Below are 26,619 nucleotides of genomic sequence, written 5' to 3' on the forward strand. Positions count from 1 at the left end.
TATTTTATTTATAAAAAAAGTTCTTAGGTTTAAAAAGACATTCAGTGAACTGAAAAAGTGAGGTCGGTAATATAGGTATTTAGCTGTGTCACATGCCCTTAATTCAGGCCATATCAACTCAATGGTAGAAATATGAAGCACAGCGCCAACAGTTGGGCGCAACTTGAACTAAAAGTATCAATGCGTGACGTATGTGTGCCATATATAAATTGTATACATGGGAATCATTTTAAAATTTGAATATATTTATAAATAAATTTGATAAACAAAGTGAGAATGATATGTAAATGAATATAAATTACTTTTAATATAGCTTTATACATTTTTCACTTTATGTATTCATTTTATTGATCATCATATTCAATTTTAAGATTCAAAACAGATTTACAATTCATATAATAGCACATACGTAAAATAATTAAATGTAAATGTATTCAAATTAGCGTCAATATCACGGGCTACCTCAACCGGACCATCTGCAGGAAGATAATTAACTTCTTTTTCAGGCAACAACATGGAAGAAACTATTTTTGTGTTGAAAAAATTTCGCGGACCGCGTGAAAATCCTTCGCCCGAAAACGCAGAAAGCATACTCGATAACCGCTTTTATGGATTTCTCTGTAGGTTATTTTCGTCAAGAGAACCTCCATTTGTTTAACTTTATAGTCATCGATTCATTTTTTCAAATAAAATATATGCTTTGGCACGTTTTGACACTTTGAATTTTCAAACCTTCAAATTCAGTCACCTGTGCCGACCCGCAGCGCCAACAGTTGGCCGCAAATAGTACTATGCCTGAAATAATAATCATAATTCTTCATATTTGTCCATTAGAGTTGAGAGGGCCTAGATTAATTTAACAGATATAGTAGGGCGTTTGTTTAAAAAAAGTTCCAGTTATTTTTCAGGATTTAGTTTGCATCGCTCGTAGCGCCTCTCGCGGAAAAATGTGAAACCGAGAACTTTTTCAAAATTCTCTGCTTTTTCTTTGACTAATTTTTTATTTCAAATTATTAATGTTGCAATTCCAGCATTTTAATCTTTTGATAATTTTAACGTAGAATATTTTGTAAACGGAATATAACAGTATTTCTCATACAAATTTAAAATTTTCAAATTTATTAAATCAATTCAAACAAAAAAAAATGACTTTTTTACTATAAAAGATAGAATTTTCTACGAAATAATTGAATTTTTTACATAATAGTTCATTCAACCTAAAAAAATACATTTTTCTAACAAAAACGTGTCATAGTTTATGTTTCAATTTAAAAAAGATGAAATTTATACAAAAAAGAGGAATTTTAAAACCAAAAAATGAATTTTCAACCAATAAAGATTTTTCACTCAAGAAAAGAATTTTATCTAAATTGTTCAACCTTCAAGCCAAAAGACGAATTTTCTCTGCAAAAATAGAACTTTTAACATAATAGTTAAATATTCAACCTAAAAAAAAATACAATTTAAAAACGTGTCATAGTTTATATTTCAATTAAAAAAGATGAAACTTATACCAAAAAAAAGAGGAATTTTAAAACCAAAAAACGAATTTTCAACAAAGATTTTTCACTCAAAAAAAATTTTATCTAAATTATTCAACCTTCAAGTCCAAAGACGAATTTTCTCTGCAAAAATAGAATTTTTAACATAATAGTTAAATATTCAACCTAAAAAAAAATACAATTTAAAAATGTGTCATAGTTTATATTTCAATTAAAAAAGATGAAACTTATACCAAAAAAAAGAGGAATTTTAAAACCAAAAAACGAATTTTCAACAAAGATTTTTCACTCAAAAAAAATTTTATCTAAATTATTCAACCTTCAAGTCCAAAGACGAATTTTCTCTACAAAAATAGAACTTTTAACATAATAGTTAAATATTCAACCTAAAAAAAATACATTTTTCTAACAAAAACGTGTCATAGTTTATATTTCAATTAAAAAAGATGAAATTTATAAAAAAAAGAGGAATTTTAAAACCAAAAAACGAATTTTCAACAAATAAAGATTTTTCAAAAAAAAGTTTATCTAAATTGTTCAACCTTCAAGCCAAAAGACGAATTTTCTCTACAAAAATTGAATTTTCAAACAAAAAATATGACTTCAGCAAAAAATTCATTTTCCATGAAACTGATGCATTTTTACCCAACAAAAAAAGGAAATTTCAAACTAAAAAATTATTTTTTATCCAAAAAAGGCGAATTTTCAACTAAAAAATATCAATCTTAAAAAAAACGGAAAAGTTACATTTTCTGTTAAAAAATTAATTGTAAACAAAGAAAATGTATTTTCCACTAAACAGTTCAATTTTCAACCATACATAAGCCTTTAATCAAAAAAATAAATTTTTAGCAATGTAGTTTACCTTTTACCCAAGTAGTTAAATTTTCAACTTATAATATAAATATTTAACAAAAAAAAGTGATTTTTTAAAATTGTTGAATTCTCTACCAAATAGTTGCATTTTGATCAAAAAAGATAAAATTTCTCTGAAAGCAAAAGAATTTTTAATCACAAAAAAAGTTGAGATTTCATTAAAAAAAGATTCCAGTTGACTCTGCAAGATCAGAAATAAAATTTTTTTTTAACAAATAAATAATTTTCTACGAAAAAAATTGAATTTTCAATCGAAAAAGGCGAATTTTTTCAACCAAAAAGGATGATTTTTAAACTAAATAGTTGAATTCTCTAATAAATAGTTGCATCTTCATTCAAAAAATGACATTTCTCTTCAAACACGTGGATTTTTAATTGAATAAAAAGATAAGCAAATTTTCAAAAATACTTGAATTTTCATCCAGAAAATATTTCAGATTCTTTTTTCAACACCTAAATATTATATTAAAACAGTAGAATGTTCCACCAAAAATGATGACTTTACAAAATTGTTGAATTTTCAATCAAACAGTTGCAATTATAAATCAAAAAGATAAACTTAAAAAAAAGAGTTGAATTTTCAACCGAAAAGTAACATGTTTATTTAAGAAGATAAAATTTCTCCTAAGATGAATGAAACAAAAACAAAACCTTAAACAAAATAATTTAATTTTCAACCTAATAACGGAAACATAACATAATAACATAAAAAAATGAATTTCTAAACAAAAAGATTAATTTTCTTACCAAAAACGAAATGATTAAAAATAGTGAAACTATTACCCAAAGATGCATTGTTAACAAAAATGGTGAATCTTCAATTTAAAAAATTAATTTCCACCAAAAAGAGGAATTTTCAACTAATTAATTAATTTCTAACCGAAGAAATTAATTTTTAACCAAATTTATTAGGTTTCAATTAATTTAATTTAATTTTTACCAAAAAATACGAATTTTCAACCAAGTCGGTACATTTCGAACCAAAGAAATAAATGTTTAAACAAAAATCTGAATTTTCAAGCAAGATTAATTTTCTACCAAAAAAACATAGATTTTTTAAAAAATGCAAAAGTTTGAAGCAAAAAATATTAAGATTTTCAACAAGAATTGTGAATCTTCAACTAAAGAAATTACTTTCCACCAAAAAGATAGATTTTCTACCAAAAAAAAGACAAATTTTCAACAAAATACATGAAATTTAAACTAAAAAAGAACAATTTTTACTCAAAAGTGGAATAATTATATTTTCAGTAAACCAAAATTTATTTTCACCCAATAAAAAAAGCATTTTCAACAAAAATGGGAAATTTTTAACTAAAAAAAAACTAATTTCCATTAAAAATATGAATTTTTGACCAAAAGAGACAAGTTATTAACAAAATACTTCCATGTTTAACTAAATTATCAACAAAAAATAAAAGCTATTGAGTAAAGAAGAGTATGATTTAAAATTAATTTAATAACTATTTAATAAAATTCTCTAAATATCCATTAACATTTTGAATTTTAAACAAAAAAATAAATTTTTAATACGAAATAAAGTCATTGATATTTCATACAAAACCAAAAAATCTCGACAAAATAATTAAATTTTCAATCGAAAATTTAAATTTTGACCAATTTTCTAACCAAAAATATCATTTTTATTTAAAAAATGTATGAATTAAAAAAAAACGAATTTTCCACCAAATAGTAGAATTTTGAATTGAAAATATAATACACAGTATACTTTTCGAATAAAAATAATTTACTACCAACCATAAAAGATTAGTTTTCAATTATAATAATATACTTTTCAATGACAAAACAATTAACCTTCATGCAAAAAAGATGATTTTTCTGCCAAAAAATGCATTTTCTATCTAAAAAGATGAATGCTCAACAAAATAGATGAATTTTGAACAAAATAATGAAAAACTTTCAACCAAATGATAAAATTTTGAACCAAAAATAAGCATTTGATTTTTAAATTTAAAAAAAAAATCAAAAATTAAATTTACATTCAAGCAAAAAAGATGAATTAGCTGTCCAAAAGATATAATGTTTGACCAAATTATTGCATTTTCAGGAAAAAAATGAAATAGTCAAACAAAAGATACGAATTCTGAACCAAAAACATGATAGTATACTTTTCAAATAAAAATAATTTACTATCAATTATAAAAAATGAATTTTCAATTCAAAAGCACGAATTTTTTACCCGTAAAGACGAATATACAACAAAATAGTGAATTTTTAGTCCAATAAAGATGACTTTCCAAAAAATAGTTGAATTTTTAATAATATAACTCGATTTTCTACCAATAGCGATGAATTTGAAACAATTTAATAAAAAATAATTAATTTTCAAACAAAAAAGTTGATTTTTCGACCAAAATAAATGATTTTTAAGAAAATAGTTGAATTTTCTACAAAATAATGACATTTTCTATCAAAAAGTAGAATTTTGAACCAAAAATATAATACTATATTTTTCAAATAAAATTAATTTACTATCAACCACAAAAAATGAATTTTCAATTCAAAAGCACGCATTTTTTACCCGTGAAGACAAATATACAACAAAATAGTGGATTTTTAGTTGAATAAAGATGAATCTTTAAATAAAATAGAATACTTTATTACCAAAAGATAAATTTTTAACCTAAAAGGCCGAATTTTCTATCCAGAATGACGAATCTTCAACGAAACAGTTGGAATTTCAACAAAATAAATAAATTTTCTACCAAATATTGGAAATTTTAACCAACAAAGATGAATTTTAAACAATTATATTTAAAAAATTAACTTTCAAGCAAAAAAGATTACTTTTCTACCAAAAAATGAAATTTCAATATAAAAGGACGAATTTTCTATGCAGAAAGAAGAATATTCAACAAAAATGTTAATTTTTCGACTAAAAAATATGATTTTCAAAGATAATAAATAGTTGAATTTTTAATAAAATAATAAAAATGTTTACCTAATAGTCAAATTTTGAACCGAAAGATATGAATTCTAAACAATTCAACTGAAATTCAATTAAATAATTATTTTTTATAATTAATTTTCAAACAAAAAATATAACTTTTTTAGCCAAAAATAAATTTGCAATCCAAAAGGACGAATTTTCTATTCAGAATGATGAATAATCAACAAAAATGTTAATTTTTGGACTAAAAAATACGATTTTCAAAGATAATAAATAGTTGAATTTTTAATAAAATAATAAAAATGTTCACCTAATAGTCAAATTTTTTACCGAAAGATATAAAATTCTAAACAATTCAATTGAGAAATTAAAAAAAAATTAACTTTGAAGCAAAAACGATAACTTTTTATCAAAAAATAAATTTTCAATCCAAAAGTACGAATTTTCTATCCAGAAAGGCAAATATTCAACAAAAAAGTAGATTTTTCGACAAAAACAGATGACTTTCCAACAAAGTAGTTTAATTTTCTATTAAATTATTAAATTTGTTACCCAATGGTCAAATTTTTAACCAACAGATATGAATTCTAAACAATTCAATTTAAAAAAATAATTTTTGAATAAAAAAAGACAAATTTTTGGTACCAAATGACGAATTTTCAGCTAAATACAGTTGAATTTTCGACAAAATAATAACATTTTCTATCAAATAGTAGAAATTTGAACCAAGAATACAATAGTATACTTTAAAAAATAAAAAATATACTATCAACCACAAAAATGAATTTTCAATTCAAAAGGACGAATTTTCTATCCAGAATGACGAAATATTCAACAAAAATGTTTAATTTTTCGACACAAAAAAGATGATCTTCAAAGAAAATAGTTGCATTTTTTATAGAATTATAAAATTTTCTACCCAATAGTTAAATTTTTAACCGAAAGATATGAACTCTAAACAATTCAATTGAAATTCAATTAAAAAATTATTTTTTTAAATTAACTTTCAAGCAAAAAAGATACATTTTTTAGCAAAAAATAAATTTTTAATCCAAAAGGACGAATTTTCTATCCAGAAAGAAGAATATTCAAGCAAAAAAGATAACTTTTTTACGAAAAAAATATATTTTCAATCTGAAAGGACGAATTTTATATCCAGAAAGACGAAGATTCAAGAAAAATGTTGATTTTTCTACAAAAAAAAAGATGATTTTCAAAGATAATAGTTAAATTTTTAATAAAATAATTAAATTTTCTACCCAATAGTCCAATTTTTAACCGAAAGATATGAATTCTTAACAATTTCATTGAAATTTAATTTTTTTAAATTAACTTTCAAGCAAAAAAGATTATTTTTTTAAAAAAAAATAAATTGTCAATCTGAAAGGACGAATTTTCTATCCAGAAAGATGAATATTCAACAAAAATATTGATTTTTTTGACAAAAAATATGGTTTTCAAAGGAAAATAAATGAATTTTTAATAAAATAATAAAATTTTCTACCCAATAGCTAAATTTTTAACCGAAACATATGAATTGTAAACAATTAAATTTAAATTTAATTTTTAAAAAATTAACTTTCAAGCAAAAAAGATTACTTTTTTACAAATAAAAAAATGAATTTTCAATTCAAAAGGACGAATTTTTTCAATTGTCAAATTTTTAACCGAAAGATATGAATTCTAAATAATTCAAATAAAATTTAATTAACAAATTTTTTTTAGATTAACTTTTAAGCAAAAAAGATGACTTTTTTACCAAAAAAAATTTTCGATCTAAAAGTACGAATTTTCGTTAACAAACGTCGAATTTTCAGCTAAATGATATTGAATTTTGGACAAAAATAAATTATTTCTAAGAAAATAGTTGAATTTTCAACAAAATAATTAAATTTTCAAGCAAATAGTTGAATTCACAAGAAAAAAACAGATGAATTTTAAACCAAACAAAACAACAACAAAAAGATCACTTTTCTACATAAAAAAAGATGAATTTTCAATCCAAATAAACGAATGTTCCATTCAAAAAAAAAAAAAAACACAGTTGAATTTTCGACCTAAAAAAAAATTACTTTGACAAAATAGTTGAATCTTCAATAAAATAATTAAATTTTCAAGCAAATAGTAGAATTTTGAACAAAAATTAATCGCAAAAGATATGAATTGTGAATCAAAAATTCAACAGTAGTAATTTCAAATAAAAATAATTAACTTTCGATCAAAAATAGTTGGATTTTCCTATTAGTTCCGACCAAGTTGGTTCGCATTTATGCACACAAAAAATGAGAAAAATAGGAAGAAAAGGTGAATTTTTTTGAAAAGAGTTGAAAAAATAATTTTTTTTTTTTTTGGGTAAAAGAGAGGTAGCATTTTTTTAAAAAAAGGATACTCTAAAGCATCTTCAGGTTTCTCTGTTTCCTCATATAGCGATACGAGTACTTTGGTGAGGGCGTCCATAACTCCTGCATGTTCCAGATATTTGCGAAATTCTTCGCGTTTCGCGTCAATGGGCTGGAATAAAAAATAAAATTTAATTTTTCAATACATCATTTCTATTTGTGTGGCAAAACATTTTGTTTTAATTTCCAAAATGACTCGTGATGCTATTATTATAAACAAAGTGATTTAGATCAAATTCTATCGGTGGAAACAATTTTAACGGATTTTAACCGAAAATATTTAATTATTTTCAATAAATTTCATTTAATTCAATATTTCATTTCATTTTTTAGTCAAATTTAAATCTTATAAAAATAAAACTTGAAAACAAGATTATTATTCGACCAGTTAGTCGCTTCTAAAGTCGAATTTGTCAATATTCAGTATTTTTAATAATTTATTTATTAGATATGTACTTTAATTATTATTGTAAAAATTATTTTTAATCTAAATCCTAAATCTATAGGACAATTTATTAATAATTTAATTTACAATGAAAATATGAAATAATACATTTAATTTAATTAAAACTTTTTTTTTAAATTCGAAAAATGTCTCAAATTTTGTTAAGTAAGAAATTATAAACTTAACAGTATTTAATATCTTATACTATTTTGAGAAATATTAAATTGATAATTTTTTGCCGAAATTTTAATAAACTATGAAATTATTTAATTTATTGTATTCAAATAAAGTGTAGGTACCAAATTTGTAAGATTTCAAGTCGAAATATATTAAATTTTCAATAAAATAGTTTAATTTCCAAACCGAAAAGACGAATTTTCAATAAAGCAATTGACTTTTCAAGCTAAAACGTGAAATTTTATAGAAAATAATTAAGCTTTGAACCCGAAAAGATGAATTTTTAACCAAAAATTTAATTTGCTTTCAAGAAAGTTGAATTTTAAACTAAATAGTTAAATTTTGAACAATAAGCAAAGAAAATTTTAAACAATTTCTAAAAAACAGTTGAATTTCTAACAGAATAGTTCAATTTTGAAGCTACAAAGATGAATGTTCAAATGGAAAATTGGGATTTTCAACCAAGAACGATTTGTTAGTCAAGAAAGGAATAAAATTCGACCAAATTGTTGAATTTTTAAACCAAAAAGAATTTTTTGAAATTAATTTTCAACCAAACAAATGAATTTTCTATCAAACGGTTGAATTTTCAATTAAAAAAATATTCATTTTCAATCAAAAATTTCCATTTAAAATTTTTAATGTTTTAAATTTAATATTAATCAAAATTCCAGTATTTCATTAATTTTTTTTTTTTCTATCAGAATATTAATCTTTCTGGTGACTAATTCATATTTTTAATGGAAAATTAATTTCTCTGAATAATTATTTAATCCTACAAAAGAAATGAATTGTCAAAAGATTAATTTCCAACCGAAAAATTGCATTTTTAGCTAAAAGAAATGCATTTTCAAAAAGAAAAATTTTCAGCTAAAAGAGATTTTTCAGTCTAGAAAAAAAATGTCAAACAAACTGGAATTTTTAATAAAAAAAAAAACAACATATTTTGAACAAAATATATGAAACAAAATATATGAATTTTTAAACAAAAAGAAATGAATTTCCAAACTAAAAGGACAAATTTGTAGCTGCTAAAAAAGATTTTTCAGTTAAGAAAGAAAAAAAATATCAACCAAATTGTGGAATTTTCAAGAAAATTAATTTCTAACAAAAAATTAATTTAAAAACTAACAAATTTTAACAAAATAATTCAATTTTCAGCCAGAGATATAAATTTTTATCAAACAAATTATATTTTGAACAAATTATTTAAAATTTCAAACCAATTTTCAAATTCTTAAGTCGAAAAGGCAAATTTCACACGAAAGAATTTTTAACCAAACAGTTGAATGTTCAAACAATATTAAATTTCTACCAAAAAAGATGGATTTTCCATTTAAAAAATATGAGTTTTCTACAAAACAGTTGAATTTTAAGTAGAATACATTAATTTTCAATAAAATAGTTCAATTTTCAACCAAAAAAGGTGCATTTTTAATCTGAAATATAAATTTGCAGGTAACAAAGATTTTCCTGCGAAGGGAAAAAAATTCAATCAAATTTTCAACCCAAAAAGGCGGATTTAACACAAGAAATTGAATTTTCAACTCTAATATATCTAATAACTTTAATATATGAAAAAATATGACATTTTTCTGGATGTTCTTTTTTTAATTTTCAGAAAAATCATTTGAAAAAAAAAAACATTTAAAAGTTGTGAACAATTTCAAAAATAAGGTAAAATTTGAGAACTTTACAAAAAATGTAAAACAAAACGTATATTTTTGAACATATCGAAATAAAAATTTTAAGCTTTTTATGGATTTTGAAAGGTTTCAAGATAATAAACAAGTTTTCTTAAGATTCCTGGAAAAAATTTAAATAATTTTTTTTATTTTTCAAAATAAATTTTTAAATAATGTTTAGAAATATGTCAAAACCAATTACAATATATAAATAAAAATTCCCTTTTTGGTGGAAAATTAATTTCTCTGAACAAAATTTCAATGAAAAATTATTTTATTTAGTTGAAAATAAATTTCCTTTGCTGAAAAATTAACGAAATCGACACTGAATAAAATTAACGATGCGAAATAGAAAAATGCCAAATTCAAGAGATATGTAATATAATATCTAAAAAGTTATACATTTATTACGCATTATTTCATTCAAGAGAGAGAAAAAAAAAGATTAATTTAGACACATTCTCTGTTAAATTCAAAACTCTTAATTGCAGAAAATGTAAGAAAAGAATTGACTAATATTGAGGTTAGGTTTAATTCTAGACAGTTTTCTGAAATTATTGACACAAAAGTTACCTTGTAATTCGACATTTCGTTGCCTTTGCAGAGTTTCTATTATATAAGAGAATTTCCTCTAAGTGAGATCACTATTTATGTATCCAAACAATTTTTTTGTGCACTTGATGACACAATCACTTGACGCGATTCGATTATTTGACATTAGACAAAACAACCTCAACGAATCAGCTCCCTCCGAAATTGACGATGAGCTTTACGGCAGATTATGGAAAGGAAAAGTGAATGTAAATTTATCGATTCAAGAGAAATGACGTCAGAATTCGGGCCGAAAGTAAATAAATATTTTCGTAGAAGTGAAAACGGTTCAGTGAATCCAATTCTTCGAATTCTTCGTGTGACCTAACCTTATCCTTGGAGTGTGACTTGTTTTGATGTGTAAATAAACCGAAATAAACATCAAAATGATCTTCGAACGAATACTGATTTTACGGGTGATAATCACAAGTTTGATAGGAATTACTTCCTATGTCGGTGATAGATTATTACAGGAAAAAAATGAGGTTATACGAGCTCTCTCTGACAATTTTACACATGCGACAGTCGGCGGTCTCACGTGGTCACTTATTTTAATTTTGTCGAAAAAATCTATTTTGCAAAATATTTCAAGTGTTGTTCTCTGCTTTTTTATTGCATCCTTTGTGGATGTTGATCATTTTTTGGCGGCAGGAAGTTGGAAATTGCACGTGAGTATTTGATAGATTTTCTCCACACGTTTTTAAAAATAATTTTATATTTTATGTGTTATGTTTTTTTTTTTTTCATATGTTCAGTTTAATTCTTACCTTTGAAATTTTTCAACAATTTCTTGTGCGATTATGTGAATTTTAAAAATTTCGATTAAGAATTTTGAGTGTATGAAAAAACTTGTGTTGAAAGAAAATAATTGAAACACGTTTAAATTTTATTGAAAAGTGGTGAAAAGCGATATTGAGGAGAGAATATTTTTCGATCTTTATTTGTTTTTGGGCCTCGGACTCACATAACACTTTTTGCTGAAATAACGTATACAATTTTAAGAGATTTCAAATGTAAAATATAAAATTTCCAAAATAGTAAAATTCCTGAATTGACAAATTCCCACATAATAAAATCTTCGAATGAACATTTAATTGTTTGGAAATTAATATTTTTTATTTAAAATTCAACCATTTGACTTGAAAATTATCATTTTGTTTGAAAATTCATCACTTTGCTTGGGATTTTTTGGGAAAAATTAATTTTTGAAACTGAAATTTAAACTGTTTCATCTTTGTTTCAAAACTTCTCGTTTTTATTTCAAAATTCAATTATTTAGTTGAAAATTGAACCATTTGATTGATTATTCATGTTTTTTTTTTATTGTCTTTTTTGGTTTGAAATTCATATTTTTTGTTTAAAATTTATTTTTACTAACAATTCAAGATTCATCATTTTAGTTGAAAATTCATCAGTTTGGTTGAAAATAAATTTTTTTACTGAAAATTTAACTACCATTTTAGTTCAAAATTTTATTTTTTTCCTGAAAATTTCACTATTTTTTTATTGACAATATATCTTTTTTAGTTGAAAATTCATCTTTTTTCGTAGAAATAAATCTTCTTGGTTGAAAATACGACATTTGGTTGAAAATTCAACTATTGCAGTTAAAAATTCATTATTTAAGTTGAAAATTGATCTTGTTTATTTCAAACTTCAACTGTTTGGTTAAATTTTTTTTTTTTATTGAAAATTCATGTATTATGTTGAAAAATCTTTTTTTTTTGTAGATAATGAATCTTCTTGTTTGAAAATTCATTTTTTTTGCAAATTGAATTATTGCGGGTGAAGATGAATAATTTTTGTTTAAAATTCATTACCTTCTGTAAAAGTAAAATAGAAAAATAGATATTTTTCTGTTTGAAAATTATTTTTTGTAACTAAAAATGTATATGTTTCAATTAAATATCCCATCATTTTTATTTCAAAATTCATCTCTTTGGTTAAACATCATATATTTTTAATGAAAATGTAACTATTCATTTTTTGATTGACAATGTATCTTTTTTAGTTGAAAATTCATCTATTTTTATTCAAATTAATCTTCTTTGTTGAAAATAAATTTGTTTAACTAAAGATTTAATTATTCCATTTTTATTTGAAAATTGATCTTTTTTAATTTAGAATTTAACTATTTGGTTAAAAATTGGTCTTTTTGAGTTAAAAATTCATCTTCTTCGTTTAAAATAAAACTGCTTAGTTGAAATTTAAACTCACTAAATTTAAATTTATATTTTTGATATAAAATTCATCTATTCGAGTTAAGGAATAATAATTGTACTTAAAAATTCATCAGTTTTATTGAAAATTGATGTTTTTTTCGTGAAAAATTAATTTTTTTACACTGAAAATTGAATTATTTTATTTTTGCTTAAAACTTTACGTTTTTTTATTTCAATAGTCAACTATTCAATGAAAAATGGATATTTTTTATTATGAAATTCAACTATTTGGTTGAAAAATGATCTTTTTTTTTATGAAAATTTAATTATTTGATTAAGAACGCATGTATGTATTTTGTTGAAAAATCTTATTTTTGGTGTAAAATAATTATTATAGTTAAAAAATTCATCAGGTTGGTTAAAAATAAATTTTTTTAACTGAAAATTTAATTATTTCATTTTTATTTGAAAATTGATATTTTTTAGTTTAAAATTGAACTCTTTGGTTGAAAATTTAACTGTTTAAATAAGAATCAATGTATGTATTTTGTTGATAAATCTTATTTTTTGGTTCAAAATTAATCTTTTTGGTTTTACTTCATATTTTTTATTAAAAATTAATTTTTAACCAAATGTTTAACTATTTGTTTTGATGTATTTGGTAAAAAATTGTATTTTTTGGTAGAAAATTAATCTTATTGTTTGAAGTTCATTTTTTGTTTGGAAAATACAATTATTCCAGTTAACTATCCATGATTCGAGTTTGACTGAATATTCCCTTTGTTTAATTAAAAATACATCCCTTTGGATAACCATTAATTTTTTTAAATGAAAAATTGGTTAAAAATTAATCTTTTTTTTGTTAAACATTAAATTTTTTGGTTGAAAGTTGAACTATTTTATTAAAAATTCAGGTTTTCGCTTAAGATTTATCATTTTAGTTAAAATTTTCATTTGGAAAACTTATGTTTTTAGTTCAAAATTTAACTATTCGGTTGAAAACTTGTTTTTTTGAGTTGTAAATACATGTAATTTGTTGGAAAATCTTCTTTTTTGGTATAAAGTTCATATTCTTGTTTGAAAATTCAAGTATCACAGTTAAATATTCATAATTTGAGTTAAATATTTATATGTAATTTCAGTTAAAAATTCATATTTCTGGTTTAAAATAAAACTTGTACTTGGTTAAAAGTTAAACTCTTAAGTTAAAAAATCATCTGTTTAAATTTTAAAATTTTAAAATTTTTTACAAATTTATCTATTCTAGTTGAAGATTCATAATTTCAGTTTTTGTTTGTTTGTCTTTTTTTTTTGGTTGAAAAATTAATTTTTTACAAAAATTGGTCTTTTTTAGTTTAAAAATCAACTATTGGATTGAAAATTGATATTTTTTAGTTGAAAACTCAACTTTTTTATTATGAATCCATGTATGTATTTTGTTGAAAAATTCTATTTTTTGTAGAAATCTAATCTTCTTGTTTGAAAATTTATCTTTATTTGTTACAAATTAATGTATTTTGTTGAAAAATCTTCTTTTTTGGTAGATAATTAATCTTCTTGTTTTTAAAATTCATCTTTTTGGTTGAAAATTCAATTACCACAGTTAAATATTCTTTTTTATTTAAAATTCATCTATTCTAGTTGAACAATAATAATTTTATTTAAAAATTTATCAGTTTGATTAAAAATTGATGTTTTTTATGAATTTTTTTTCTTATTGAAAATGAAACCATTCCATTTTTTCTTAAAAGTTCATATTTTTTATTTCAATAGTCAACTATTCAGTTGAAAATTTATCTTTTTCATATTAAAATTGAACTATTTGGTTGAAAAATGATATTTTTAGTTGAAAATGTAACTATTTCATTAAGAATCCTTTTATGTATTTTTTGAGGTGCAATTAATCTTTTTGGTTGAAAATTTATCTTTTTTTGTTACAAAAATGATGTATTTCGTCGAAAATTTATATTTTTTTTAGGAAATTCAATTATTCCAGTTGAATATTCATTATTTGAGCTTAATATTTATATGTAATTTCAGTTAAAAATTCATCTTTTTGGTTTAAAATAAAACTTTTAATTGGTTAAAAGTTAAACACTTTGGTTATAAATAAATTAATCTGTTCGGTTTAAAATTGATCTATTTTATAAGTTGAAGATTCATAATTTTAGCTAAAAATTCAACAGTTTAATTAAAAATTAGTGTTGAAAATTCAACTATTTGGTTAAGAATCCATGTATTTTGTTGGAAAATCTTATTTTTTGGTGTGAAATAATCTTTTTGGTTGAACATTCATATTTTTTCTTGAAAATTAATTTTTAACTAGAAATTTAACTATTTGGTTTAAATCTTTCTTTCTTTGTTACAAGTTGATATGTTTTGTTGAAAAGTCGTATTTTTTGTAAACAATTAATCTTGTTGCTTGAAAATTCTTTTTTTTTAGACTAAAATTGTGCCAGTTAAATATTCATAATTTGTGTCAAATATTTATGTGTAATTTCAGTTAAAAATTCATCTTTTTGGTTTAAAATTCATATTTATGCTTCAAATTTAATTTTTTAAACTAAAAGTTGAACTATTTGGTTGAAAATTGGTCTTTCTTGGTTAGAAATTGATGTATTTAGTAGAAAAATTGTATTTTTTGATGGTAAATTAATTTTCTTGTTTAAAAATTAATTTTTGTTTGTTTGTAGAAAATTCAATTATTCTACTTAAATATTCATAATTTCTTAATTTAAATATTAATAATTAATCAGTTAGAAATTTATGTATTTAGTAGACAAATTTTATTTTTTGATGGCAAATTAATTTTCTTCTTTAAAAATTCATTTTTTGTTTTTTTTTTTTTTTTGTCGACAATTCAATTATTCCAGTTAAATGTTCATAATTTGAGTTAAATATTTATATGTAATTTCTGTTAAAAATTCATCTGTTGGGTTTTTGAAATTTATCTATTCTAGTTGAAGATTCATAAGTTTAGCTAATAATTCATAAATTTGAAAATTGGTCTTTTTTGGTTGAAAGTATTTATTTGTTATGAATTGATGTATTTTGTTGAAAAATCGTATTATTTAGCCGAAAATTAATGTTCCGGTTTAAAAATTCATTTTTTTGTTGAAAATTCAATTATACCAGTTAAATATTAATAATTTGAGTGTAATTGAATATTCCATTATTTTAATTAAAAATCTATCACTTTGGTTAAGCGTTATTTTTTTTTTTTTTAACTGAGAATTTGGTAAAAAATTCATCTTTTTTTTTGTTAACCATTAAATTGTTTGGTTAAAAGTTGAACTACTTTGTTAAAAATTCAGGGTTTTGTTTACGATTCATCACAAAAATTAATCTCATTTTTTGAAATTTGAACTATTTGATTAAAAATTCGTTTTTCTCGTTGAAAATTAATTTAGCTAATTAAGAATTTATCTTCTCCATTTTTGGTTGATAATGGTCCCTTTTTTGTGCCAATTCACACAGATTGGATCATTTTAAATGGCTTTTTCCATCAGTAAGTAAAATTTAGAGTCTCTAATATTAAATATGTTGAATCACGCTCTTTTGCTACTATTTTTCAAAATCGATGCTACGATTCACACCATTTTAAAATTTTCTCAAGCGAGTCCGAGGCCCCTAATTTTTGAAATTATTTATAAATAAATAATTATTATGTTTTTTTTATTGTAAGGATGCTGCGCATTCAGCTAAACGGGGGTATCTGCATTGTTCAACGATACCAATTACGATGTGGCTCATCCTTTTCCTATATTCGAAAATATTTAACCAACAAAATGTGGCTAATTATGGTTGGATAATTTTGTCCAGTTTCTTGAGCCATCACATAAGGGATGCAAATAGAAGAGGCATGTGGTTTTGTCCAATAGGTTCAACTCCGCCGATTCCTTATTATTTTTATTTAAGTTTAAGCATGATTTTTCCATATATTGTACATTTTTGTATGAGTTTATTAACGACTCATTCCATTGAAATTAAAGAGAGTTTAGTTAATATAGTTTAGAGACAACTTGAAAAGACTTTAAAATCTATATTTTGTATGAAAAAAAACGGAATGACCAATTTTAAATAAATAATAAGAAAAAAAATCGAAAAGTAGACTGCATATTTTTATTATATTTATTGTTTATATTACCAGAAGAGCAGTGTAATTACAGGGTGGCCGTTGGACCAAGGAAACCATGAAATGACCGTGAATTTTTTGAGACCGGGAATTTTGTAATTTTTAGAAGAAAAATCTATCCAATCATTTCAAATTGTTAATATCACGTGATATAGTGTAATTTAATATAAGCTCGATCTCAAGAATGAAGATTTTTTAAAATATGTTTTATTATTATTTATACATTTATTTATTATTATTAATTATATTTTATGTTAGTTTTTTTCTACCGAAAGATTTGAAAAAATAAAAGAAATGTAAAAATAGAAAAGATTTTAAAAGGTTTAAAAAAACTTGATATAGATTCTTGAAGATTTCGAAATAAAAATATAATAGTATTTGAGAAGATTCCAAAAGATTTGAAAAATTGCCGAAAAAGTATCTGGAATATTTTAAGTAGACTTTTTTTTAATTCTTTAGGATTCAAATGTTCTGAAAAATTTTAAAATTTGTCAAACAATATGTACATTTTTGATCTAAAAGATTTCTGAAATTTTCCAAAAATAATCTGGAAGATTTTTAAGGGAATTATTTGGTCCTTACAGGATTAAAAAAAATGTTAAGAAGAATCGAATCATTTCAAAAGATGTTTAAAAGTAAAAATTATTTTGAAAGAATATTTGAAAAGATTCTAAAAGATTTCCGTAATTGTCAAAAAAGAATCTGGAAGATTTTCAGGCAATTTTTTTAACCTTGCAGAATTTTTTTTAATTTCGGCGGAAAATTTAAACCAAAACGTAGATTTTTGAACATTTCAAAATAAAAATTTGAAGCTTTTCAAAGATTTTAAAAGATTTCAAGATAAAATGCATATTTTTCTATGAAAATTTTTAATGATTTTTTATTTTGAAAAATTGATTTTAAGTGAACATCTAAAAAGATTTATGAAATTTTCAAAAAATAATCTGGAAGATTTTAAGGGAATTGTTTTAACTTTGCATCAAGATTGTTTTAAAATTTTCGGAAAATTTTAAATTATTTTAGAAGATATTTAAAAGTTGTGAATCATTTAAATAATAATTAAAAGCTTGAGGACTTTTAAAAAAATGTAAAACAAAATATAGTTTTTTGAATATTTCGCTATAAAATTTCGAATCTTTTTAGGATTTTGAAAGGTTTCTATAAAATACAACAATTTTCTAAAGAGAAATGATCAAATTGTTTCATAATTTTTTATTAAAGAACATTAATTTTAAGAGAATATTTGAAAAGATTCCAAAAGATTTCCGAAGTTGTCAAGAAAGAATCTGGAAGATTTTAAGGCAATTTTTTTAATTTCGACGGAAAAATGCGAATCGTTTCAAAAGATATTTGGAAGTTGCGAAAACTTTCAAAAATAATAAAAAATTTGCACTTTTTAACAAATTTAAAACAAAACTTAGATTTTTGAACATTTCAAAATAAAATTTTGAAACTTTTTAAAGGTTTTTAAAGATTTCAAGATAAAAAGCATATTTTTTTCTGGGAAAATTTTAAATGATTTTTTATTTCAAAAAATTAATTTTAAGAGAACATCTAAAAAGATTTATGAAAGTTTCAAAAAATAATCTGGAAGATTTTAAGGGAATTCTTTTGACATTACAGGATTTAAAAAAATGTTAGGAAAAATTTTAATAATTTTAAAAGATATATAAAAGTTATGAGTCATTTAAAAAAAATTAAGATTTGAGGACTTTTAAAAAAATGCAAAACAAAATTTAGATCCTTGAATATTTTAAAATAAAATTTTGAAGTTCTTTAAGGGTTTTCTAAGCTTTCTATAAAATATAACAGTTTTCTAAAGAATACTGGAAAAAAATGTTCATGATTTTTTATTTTGAAAAAATTATTTTAAAAGAATATTTGAAACGATTCCAAAAGATTTCCGAAGTTGTCAAAAAAAGAATCTGGAAAATTTTAAGGCAATTTTTTTAATCTTGCAGGATTTTTTTAATTTTGGAAAAATGCGAGTCATTTTAAAAGATATTTGAAAGTTGCGAACTTTCAAAAATAATAAAAAATTTGAGCTTTTTAAGAAATTTAAAACAAAACTTAGATTTTTGAACATTTCAAAATAAAATTGTGAAACTTTTGAAAGATTTTTAAAGATTTCAAGATAAAAAGCATATTTTTCTGGGAAAATTTTAAATGATTTTTTATTTCAAAAAATTAATTTTAAGAGAACATCTAAAAAGATTTATGAAAGTTTCAAAAAATAATCTGGAAGATTTTAAGGGAATTGTTTTAAATTTACAGAATTTAAAAGCAATTTTAGGAAAAATTAAAAAAATTGTAGAAAAAATTTAAATGTTGTGAATCATTTAAAAAAGAATTAAAATCTGAGGACTTTTAAAAAAAATGTAGATTTTTGAATATTTCGAAATAAAATTTTGAAGTTTTTTAAGGATTTTTAAAGGTTTCTATAAAATACAACAATTTTCTAAAGAATAATGAAAAAAAATTCAAGATTTTTTATTTTGAAAAAATTTATTGAAAAGATTCCAAAAGATTTCTGAAGTTGTCAAAAAGAATCTGTATGATTTTAAGGCAATTTTTTTAATTTTGGCAAACTGCGAATCGTTTTAATATATATTTGAAAGTAGCGAAACCTTTCAAAAATAATAAAAAATTTGAAATTTTCAAAACATTTAAAACAAAACCTACATTTTTGATCATTAAAAAAATGTTAAAGCATTTTAAATATTTTAAAAGATTCCAAAATATTTTCGAAGTTTTAAAAAAATAATCTGGAAGATTTTAAGGCAATTTTTTTATTTTTCAGGATTTTTTTAATTTCGGAAAAATGCGAATCGTTTTAAAAGATGTTTGAAATTGTTCAAAACTATGTAATTTTGAAAATGTACAAATTTATCGATTCACTCTTCATTTTAAAGCATTGAAAATGAGATTGAATTAAAAATTTGTGAATACAAATTTGTTTAGATAATTTGATTGAAAATCCATCTAGTTAGTTGAAACAGTACCTGCTTTGTTAAAAATTAATTTGTTTGTTTAATGCTGTATCATTTTTGTTGAAAAACCTGGTTTTTTAAATCAAAATTTAAGTTCTTGTTGAAAAATATTTTATCAATTCTTTTAACTAAATAAATATAACTATGTATTCCATTTTTTGTTGAAAATTTATCATCTTTTGGTTGAAAGTCCATCTTTTTTAGCAGAAAATTCACCAGTTTGGTTTTAAAATTTATCTTTTTGTTTAAAAATTCATTTATTTGTTTCAAAAACCTATTTGGTTAATAATTCTTATTTTTTTAAACTTAGAATTAAATTATTCTATTCTTTTGTTGAAAATTCATCCTTTTCTCTTAAAAGTTCACCTATTTTGTGGAAAATACAAGTATTGTAAAAAAAATACATTTTATTTTGTAAAAAATAATCTTTTTTGAAAATTTATCTTATTGTTTGAAACTTTATTTCTTTGGTTCAAAATTCGTCTTTTAATAGAAAATGTTTATTTTTGGTTCAAAATTCAACTATTTGGTAAAAAAAAAATAATAATTTTTTTACTTGACAATCTATCATTTTCATACATAATTCACTTTTTTGGTTGAAGATTTAACTATTTTGTCAAAAATTCCGTTTGCTTTGGTTGAACATTTATTTTTTCAATTCTAAATTTAATTGTTCCATTTTTGCTTGAATTTCGTTAAAATAATTTTTTTGTAGATTCATCTCTTTGGCTGAAAAATTAGGTATTTTATTAAAAAGTAATTTTTTTCTTGGTCGAGAATTCTTTTCTACCTATAAAGTTTAACAGAAATTTATTTAACATTGTTTAATTAAAAAACCTTAAATTTTTTTCCTGTAAATTATTGAGAGTTTCAATAAAAAATTTTGGAATAAAAATTGGTTTTAGCTTCAATATTGAAAGTTTAGAATTGAAGAGTTCCACTTTCATTCTTTCAGGTTGCAGTTCCGTTTTGATTGCTTCAAATGGAAACATTTTTCGCATTAAAAAAAAAATGTTTGCGAACCGGGCCACCCTGAATGAAATGTTGCAAAATTTTATTTTCGAAACATCTGTGAATTAAATTTTTTTTATGCAACATCACTTTTTGCTTTGCGATTTAAAATTTAGAGAAGAAATAAAAAAATGCTTTGTGACCTGTTGGCAGTATGAAATTTAATGCTTGAAATGTGTGTTCTTCCTTTGAAGGTATTCTACAAATACGGCCATTTGTTCCGGTAGTTAATGTACGTTTTTGTAAATAAGGAAACACGGATCGGTTTTCTTTGGATGTAATTGTTGTCTGGCGTGGCAAATTGCGTGAGTGGGACTTAGTGCTTACGATTTCTTGGACGTAAGTCCCACTTGTGTTTTATTGTAGCCTTCAAGGATGAATCTTCATGCGGTGGATGAATTCCTTTCAAATTTAGATTACTTCATCTTATGTGCATTTTTAGTATTTTTGCGCAATACTAATGCGTGTAATAGCTTTGCCCTCTCAAACTATTATTTATTTATTTTGTGATAATTAATTAATTAATTAAAATAATTAGTTATGATGTAAACCCAATTTCAAACATTTATTGGAAAAAAAAGTTTATTAGAAAAATTATGCTAGAAAATAAACAAATTTTTGTGAGAAACTACAATTGTTTTAGAATTGGGGATAATTATAATTGTAAGCTATAAGGATCCGTGATGTATTTTTTAAATGTGCCTTCGAAATAATGCATTGTTATTACTGTTTTAAATAAATTTGTTATTTATAAAACATTATTACGTATAGTCTTTATTATTCAGCTTTTCTTCCTTATTTCAGGGATCAAAGTCAATCCCCTATTCCCTTTTTCTCTTCCTATATTATATTAAAGAATTTGGTGCATTTTTAGGGTTTGTATAGCCTGGGCAAAAATCGGTCGGTTGTCCGTATGCTTGACTTTTTTCAGAAAAAGGGGAAATTAGTGTAAATAAGTAAGGGAAATAAGGAAAAAGAGTGAGGGGAAATTAGATGAAGTTGTAGAAATTTGAGGAGGGAAAGTAGAGAAAAAAAGAGAGGCGTAGGAGAATGAGAGGTGGTAAAGTGTTTAGAAAATGGTTGTATAGGGGAAATGAAGGGTGGGGGGAAGCAGGGGAAATGGTGAAAATAAGAGGTCAGTAAGTAGGTAAAATGAAGGGAGTGGAATTAGGTGAAGTGGGTGATACAAGGGAAGGGAGAGTTAGGAGGAATAGGGGAAGTGATGAAATATGAGGGGAAAGTAATTAGGGGAAGTGAGGCAAGTGGAATTAAGGGAAGGGGTAAGTTACAGTATGGGGGATAAGGGGAGGAGAAGAACTTAAGGTATGGGAGGAGAAGTAACGGAAATATAATCAGGAGAAGTGTGGGAGGAAAAGGGGAAGTTGAGTGGAAAATGAGGGGAGGAAAAGTAAGGGATATGAGATGTGGAAAATAAGAGAAAATGAGGGATTGGGCAGTAATGGAAATGAGGATAGAGGAAGTGAGTCGAGTAAAATTAAGGGAAGGGAAGTAAGAGAAAATGCAGTTTAGTGATAAGGGGAGAAATAAGATCAAATAAGGGTGAAGGAATAATGAAAATTAAGTTGAGCGAAATGAAGAAAGAGTTTGTGAAATAATGGGAGGGAAAGTGAGGGTAATGCGAGGAAATAAGGTGTAGGAAAGTAAGAGGAAATAAAGGATTGGGAGATAAGGGGAATGAGGTAGGGCAAGTGAGACGAGTGGAATTAGGGGAAGGGGAGAAGTTGCAGTATGGGTGATGTAGGGAAGGGAATAAGTTGAAGTACAGAAGGGTGGGGAATTAAGAGGAAATACGGTGGAAGTAATGTAAATAAAGATAATAAAAATTAAGGAGTGGGGGAAATGAGGGTAGGGGAAGTGAGGCAAATGGAATTTGGTGAAAGGAAGGAAATAAAGTTAGGGGAAATTAAGGATTGGGGGAAATGAGGGGAGGGAAAACAAGGGAATGAGAGCAAATGAAACGTGGGAAGTAAGAGGAAATGAAAGATTGGGAAGTAAGGGAATTGAGGGTAGGGGAAGTGAGGCGAGTGGAATTTGGGGGAGGGCAGAAGTTGCAGTGTGAGTAATGTGAGGAGGGGCATAAGTTGAAGTACAGGAGGGGAGGGGAAGTAAGAGGAAATAAGCGGTTGAGACGGAATGGAAATAAAAAATAGGGAAAATTAAGAAGGAGTAGAGGAAATGAGGGAAGGGAAAGTAAGGTTAATGAGAGGAAATGAGGAATCGGGATTTAAGGGGAAATTGGTTAGGGAAGTGAGGGGAAATTAGGGTGGTTTAGTAGGGGAAATCTGTTAAAGTGGGGTGAGATAGGTGAAATTATTAAAAATGAGCGTGAGTCGGGATAGGGAAGTGTGGACTGTGGAAGGAAATAGGTGAAGGAGGGTGTTATTTGGTGAGTGGGAGGGTCAGTTAGGGCGGGTGAGCGAGTATAAATTCAAGGGATGGAGAGATTCGAGTGATTTTTTTAACGGAAAATTTAACTATTCTATTTTTTGTAAAAAATTGATCTTTTTTGATCATTATTTAATCTTCATGCTTGAAAAATTATCTGTTTGGTTGAACATTTATTTTACTTTATCAAAAATCTATTTTCACTGAATATTTTACTAATCCATTTTTGGTTATAAATTCATTTTTTATTGGAAAATTAATTTTCGAACAAAAATGTAACTATTCCAGTTTTGCTTGAAAATTATGTTGATGAGTTGAAAATTTAACTATTGTGTTGAAAATTTCTTCTTTTAAGAATACATTTTTTTTCAAATTGAACTATTTTGGTTGAAATATTATCTTTTTTATATGAAATTTCATGTGTTTTGTTGAAATTTTTTTATTGTAGGGAATTCATCATTTGGGTTGAAAGTTCAAGTATTGGGTTAAAAATTCATTTTTTTACATAAAAATTAATTTTATTGATTGAAAATCTAACTATTGAATTGAGAATTTCTTAAATTCAAATATTTGGTTAAAAATGTATGCATTTTGTTAACAAACGATTAGTTTTTGGTAGATAATTAATTCTTTTTGGTTGAAAATTTATCTTACTAAATTAAAATTCATTTCTTTGGTTGAAAATGAGATTTTTTTAATTTAAAATAATTTTTTTATTTGACATTTTAACTATTCCATTTATTGTAAAAATGTATCTTTTTGGTAGTAATTGAATCTTTTTGGTTTGCAAAATCGTCTGTTCAGTACAAAAATCAAGAGCTTGTCCGAAAGTTGAAATAACTTGTTAAACATTATTTTTTTTTTTGGTTGAAGATTCATAATTCAGAATTGAACTATTTTGCTAAAAGTTCGTTTAATTTCTGTTTGAAAATATAACATTTTTATTTTTAGTAGCAAATTTACCTTTCTTTTTTTTAAATTCCATGTATTTTGTTAGAAATTGATCTGTTTTGGTGAAAAATGTATCATTTGGGTTGACAGTTCGAATATTGGGTAAAAAATTAATTTTTTGTGTTCAGGGTTCATAATTTTAGTTTAAAATTTTATTTCTCTTCTTGAAAATTCAACTTCTTAAACAGAATTTATATTTTCGGGTTGAAAGTTCAATAGATTTTGGTTCATAATTAATCTTCTTGAGTAAAAATTTGTCTTTTTGATTCCAATTTTTTTGGGTTGAAAATTTCAATTTTTTGTAGAGAAATCATATTTTTGCCTTAAAAATTTAACATTTGTGTTAAAAGTTAATACAATCCTTTTGTTTATCATTCGTCTATTTGGTTTAAAAATTTATTTGCCTTGATAGAAATTGGATCTTTTTTTATTCAAAATGTAACTATTCTATTTTTGGCTAAATTTTTTTAAAGTGAAAATTCAACTACTTAGGTAAAATTTGAACTACCTTGTCCATTTTTTTAAGGATTTAGTTTTTTGGTTGAAATTTTAACTATTTTTTTACAATAATTTTATGAAAAATTGGTATTTTTGCATAAAAGTTCAACAATTTGAATGAAATTTTTCTCTCTCTTGAATAAAAAATCTTTATTTGATTTTAAATTCGGCTATTTGGTTAGAAAATTTAATTTTTTCATAAAAATTAATTTTTTTTGTTTGCAAATTCATCATTATTTGAGTAGAGAATTCATCTCCGTTTGAAAATGGAACTATTATGTTAAACTTTTTCTTTTGATTAAAATTTTTCTTTCTGCTTGAAAATTAATTTGATAATTCAAATATTTGGTTACAAATGCGAATACTGTGTTGGAATTTAAATTTTTTTATTGAACTCTGATTGAAAATTTACCTTTTTTGTTGAAAATTCGTTTTTTGTTATTGTTTTTTTTTTTTTTTTTTTTTTTTTTTTTTTTTTTTTTTTTTTTTGAAGTATCAACTATTTCATTTTTTAAAAAAGAATTCAGCTATTTATTGAAAATTTAACTTTTAGTGTTAAAAAAACAACTCTGTTTTTGGTTGAAGCTGAATATTTTTTGTTCTTTTGTTTCAAAATTCTTTTCAAGCTTCTAAAGTTTGTTTCTTAAGTCTTTAAAAATCTTGTAAAATTTAAAATTCTTTTTAATCTCCTTAATTCTTTCAGATGTTTCTTGAAATTAGTCGATCTTATTTTATATTTTAATCTTACCTGATTGAAAAATTTTGCTTAAAATTGTCATAAAAAAATTCTTTTTTTAATCTTTCCATGCCTTCAAAAACTTCTAATCTTTAAAAATTATTCTAATTTTTCCTGAGTTTTTTAAAATTCTGCAAAAGAAAAAAATTGTCTAAAAATGTTTCAGATTTTTCTTTGACAATTTTAGAAATCTTTAGAAATCTTTTTAAAGAATCTCTTAAAATTAATTTTTCTTAATAATAAATTATTTTAATTTTTCCTATGAATCCAACAATTTTTTTGTTTTTATTTCTATCTCAAATTTTATCTAAAATGATGTAATATGGCAAAATTGTAAAATTTTGCTTTAAATCGTTTACACTCTTTTCAAAAATTTGAGGAAATAATCAAAAAAGTTTTGTAATCTTTTTCAATTTTCTCTTAGAATTCATTAAAAAACACAGATTTAAAATTTTCCCATGAACCTTAAGAACATTTTGGTAAAAAATTTGAATTATTCTTCAAAATAAGTTTTTGCCCACAATTTAATTTTTCGTATCTGTTTAAAAATGTAAGAAAGCTTAGACATTACATTGTGGTAGCGAAAAGTTAAGAAAAGAATTATTTTCCATTATTAAACAATCATTTACAATTAAAATTTTCCCTTCCATCAATCATGTTTAGATAAATTTAGAAATAAATTTTATCATGAAGTAAAATTATTTATTTAGAAGTTTTGATGTACAAAGTTGATGGTGCAGAAAATCCATAAATTAGACATTTTGCGTAATCGGATTAACCCCCCCCCCCCCATTACATAACAGACCGCAACGAAGCACGAACCGTCTCCCCCTTTAATGTTACATAATACGTGACGCTCCTTTAAAATTTCCATAATTCATGAAAAGTATTTTTTCACTGTAAAAAAGGTAAACTCCAAGTCCAATATAATAACATTTTCGGGGGTTGACTCGCCCTGGCCTTGTTACTAAATCGGTACCTTCAAAAAGCTAACAGCCAGGGCCACCTGAACCGTTTCCAATTGAAATGCATAATATTGCGCAATATAGTCGAATGAGTACTCGCGCACTGCGGTCCTTCCAAGGCGAGAGTCGTAACCGTCTCTCGCCCCTTGAGTTAAGCATCTGCGTGGACAGCAGTTCTA

At 23.7% G+C, this 26,619-nt stretch overlaps 2 protein-coding genes across 2 annotated transcripts in view; one reads left to right on the forward strand and one right to left on the reverse strand.

Moving 5' to 3' along the window:
* The window catches only part of LOC117169268 (c-Myc-binding protein), a 12,295-nt gene extending 1,607 nt beyond the window's left edge, over positions 1-10,688 (reverse strand). Inside the window, exons 1-2 of the mRNA XM_033355553.1 lie at positions 10,569-10,688; positions 7,679-7,800 (exon numbers count right to left, since the gene is read on the reverse strand). Coding sequence (XP_033211444.1) covers positions 7,679-7,800; positions 10,569-10,583 — 137 coding nt within the window. The 5' untranslated portion in view covers positions 10,584-10,688. The remainder of the gene's footprint in view (positions 1-7,678; positions 7,801-10,568) is intronic.
* A 37-nt stretch (positions 10,689-10,725) lies between these two features.
* On the forward strand, positions 10,726-16,855 carry LOC117169267 (transmembrane protein 267). The gene is made up of 2 exons (XM_033355552.1): positions 10,726-11,254; positions 16,434-16,855. Exons 1-2 carry the CDS (start codon positions 10,973-10,975, stop codon positions 16,761-16,763), a joined length of 612 nt encoding a protein of 203 aa, XP_033211443.1. The 5' UTR covers positions 10,726-10,972; the 3' UTR covers positions 16,764-16,855.
* The last annotated feature ends 9,764 nt before the right edge of the window (positions 16,856-26,619 follow it).

The sequence above is a fragment of the Belonocnema kinseyi genome, chromosome 3, assembly GCF_010883055.1.
Source record: "Belonocnema kinseyi isolate 2016_QV_RU_SX_M_011 chromosome 3, B_treatae_v1, whole genome shotgun sequence".
Classification (NCBI taxonomy): Eukaryota; Metazoa; Arthropoda; class Insecta; order Hymenoptera; family Cynipidae; genus Belonocnema; species Belonocnema kinseyi.

What these genes read in the sequence shown, in the direction of transcription:
- LOC117169267 (XM_033355552.1), top strand. Translation starts at nt 10,973, where the DNA reads ATGATCTTCGAACGAATACTGATTTTACGGGTGATAATCACAAGTTTG. An exon ending in CAGGAAGTTGGAAATTGCAC is followed by an intron (nt 11,255 to 16,433) that starts GTGAGTATTTGA and finishes TTTTATTGTAAG; the next exon opens with GATGCTGCGCATTCAGCTAA.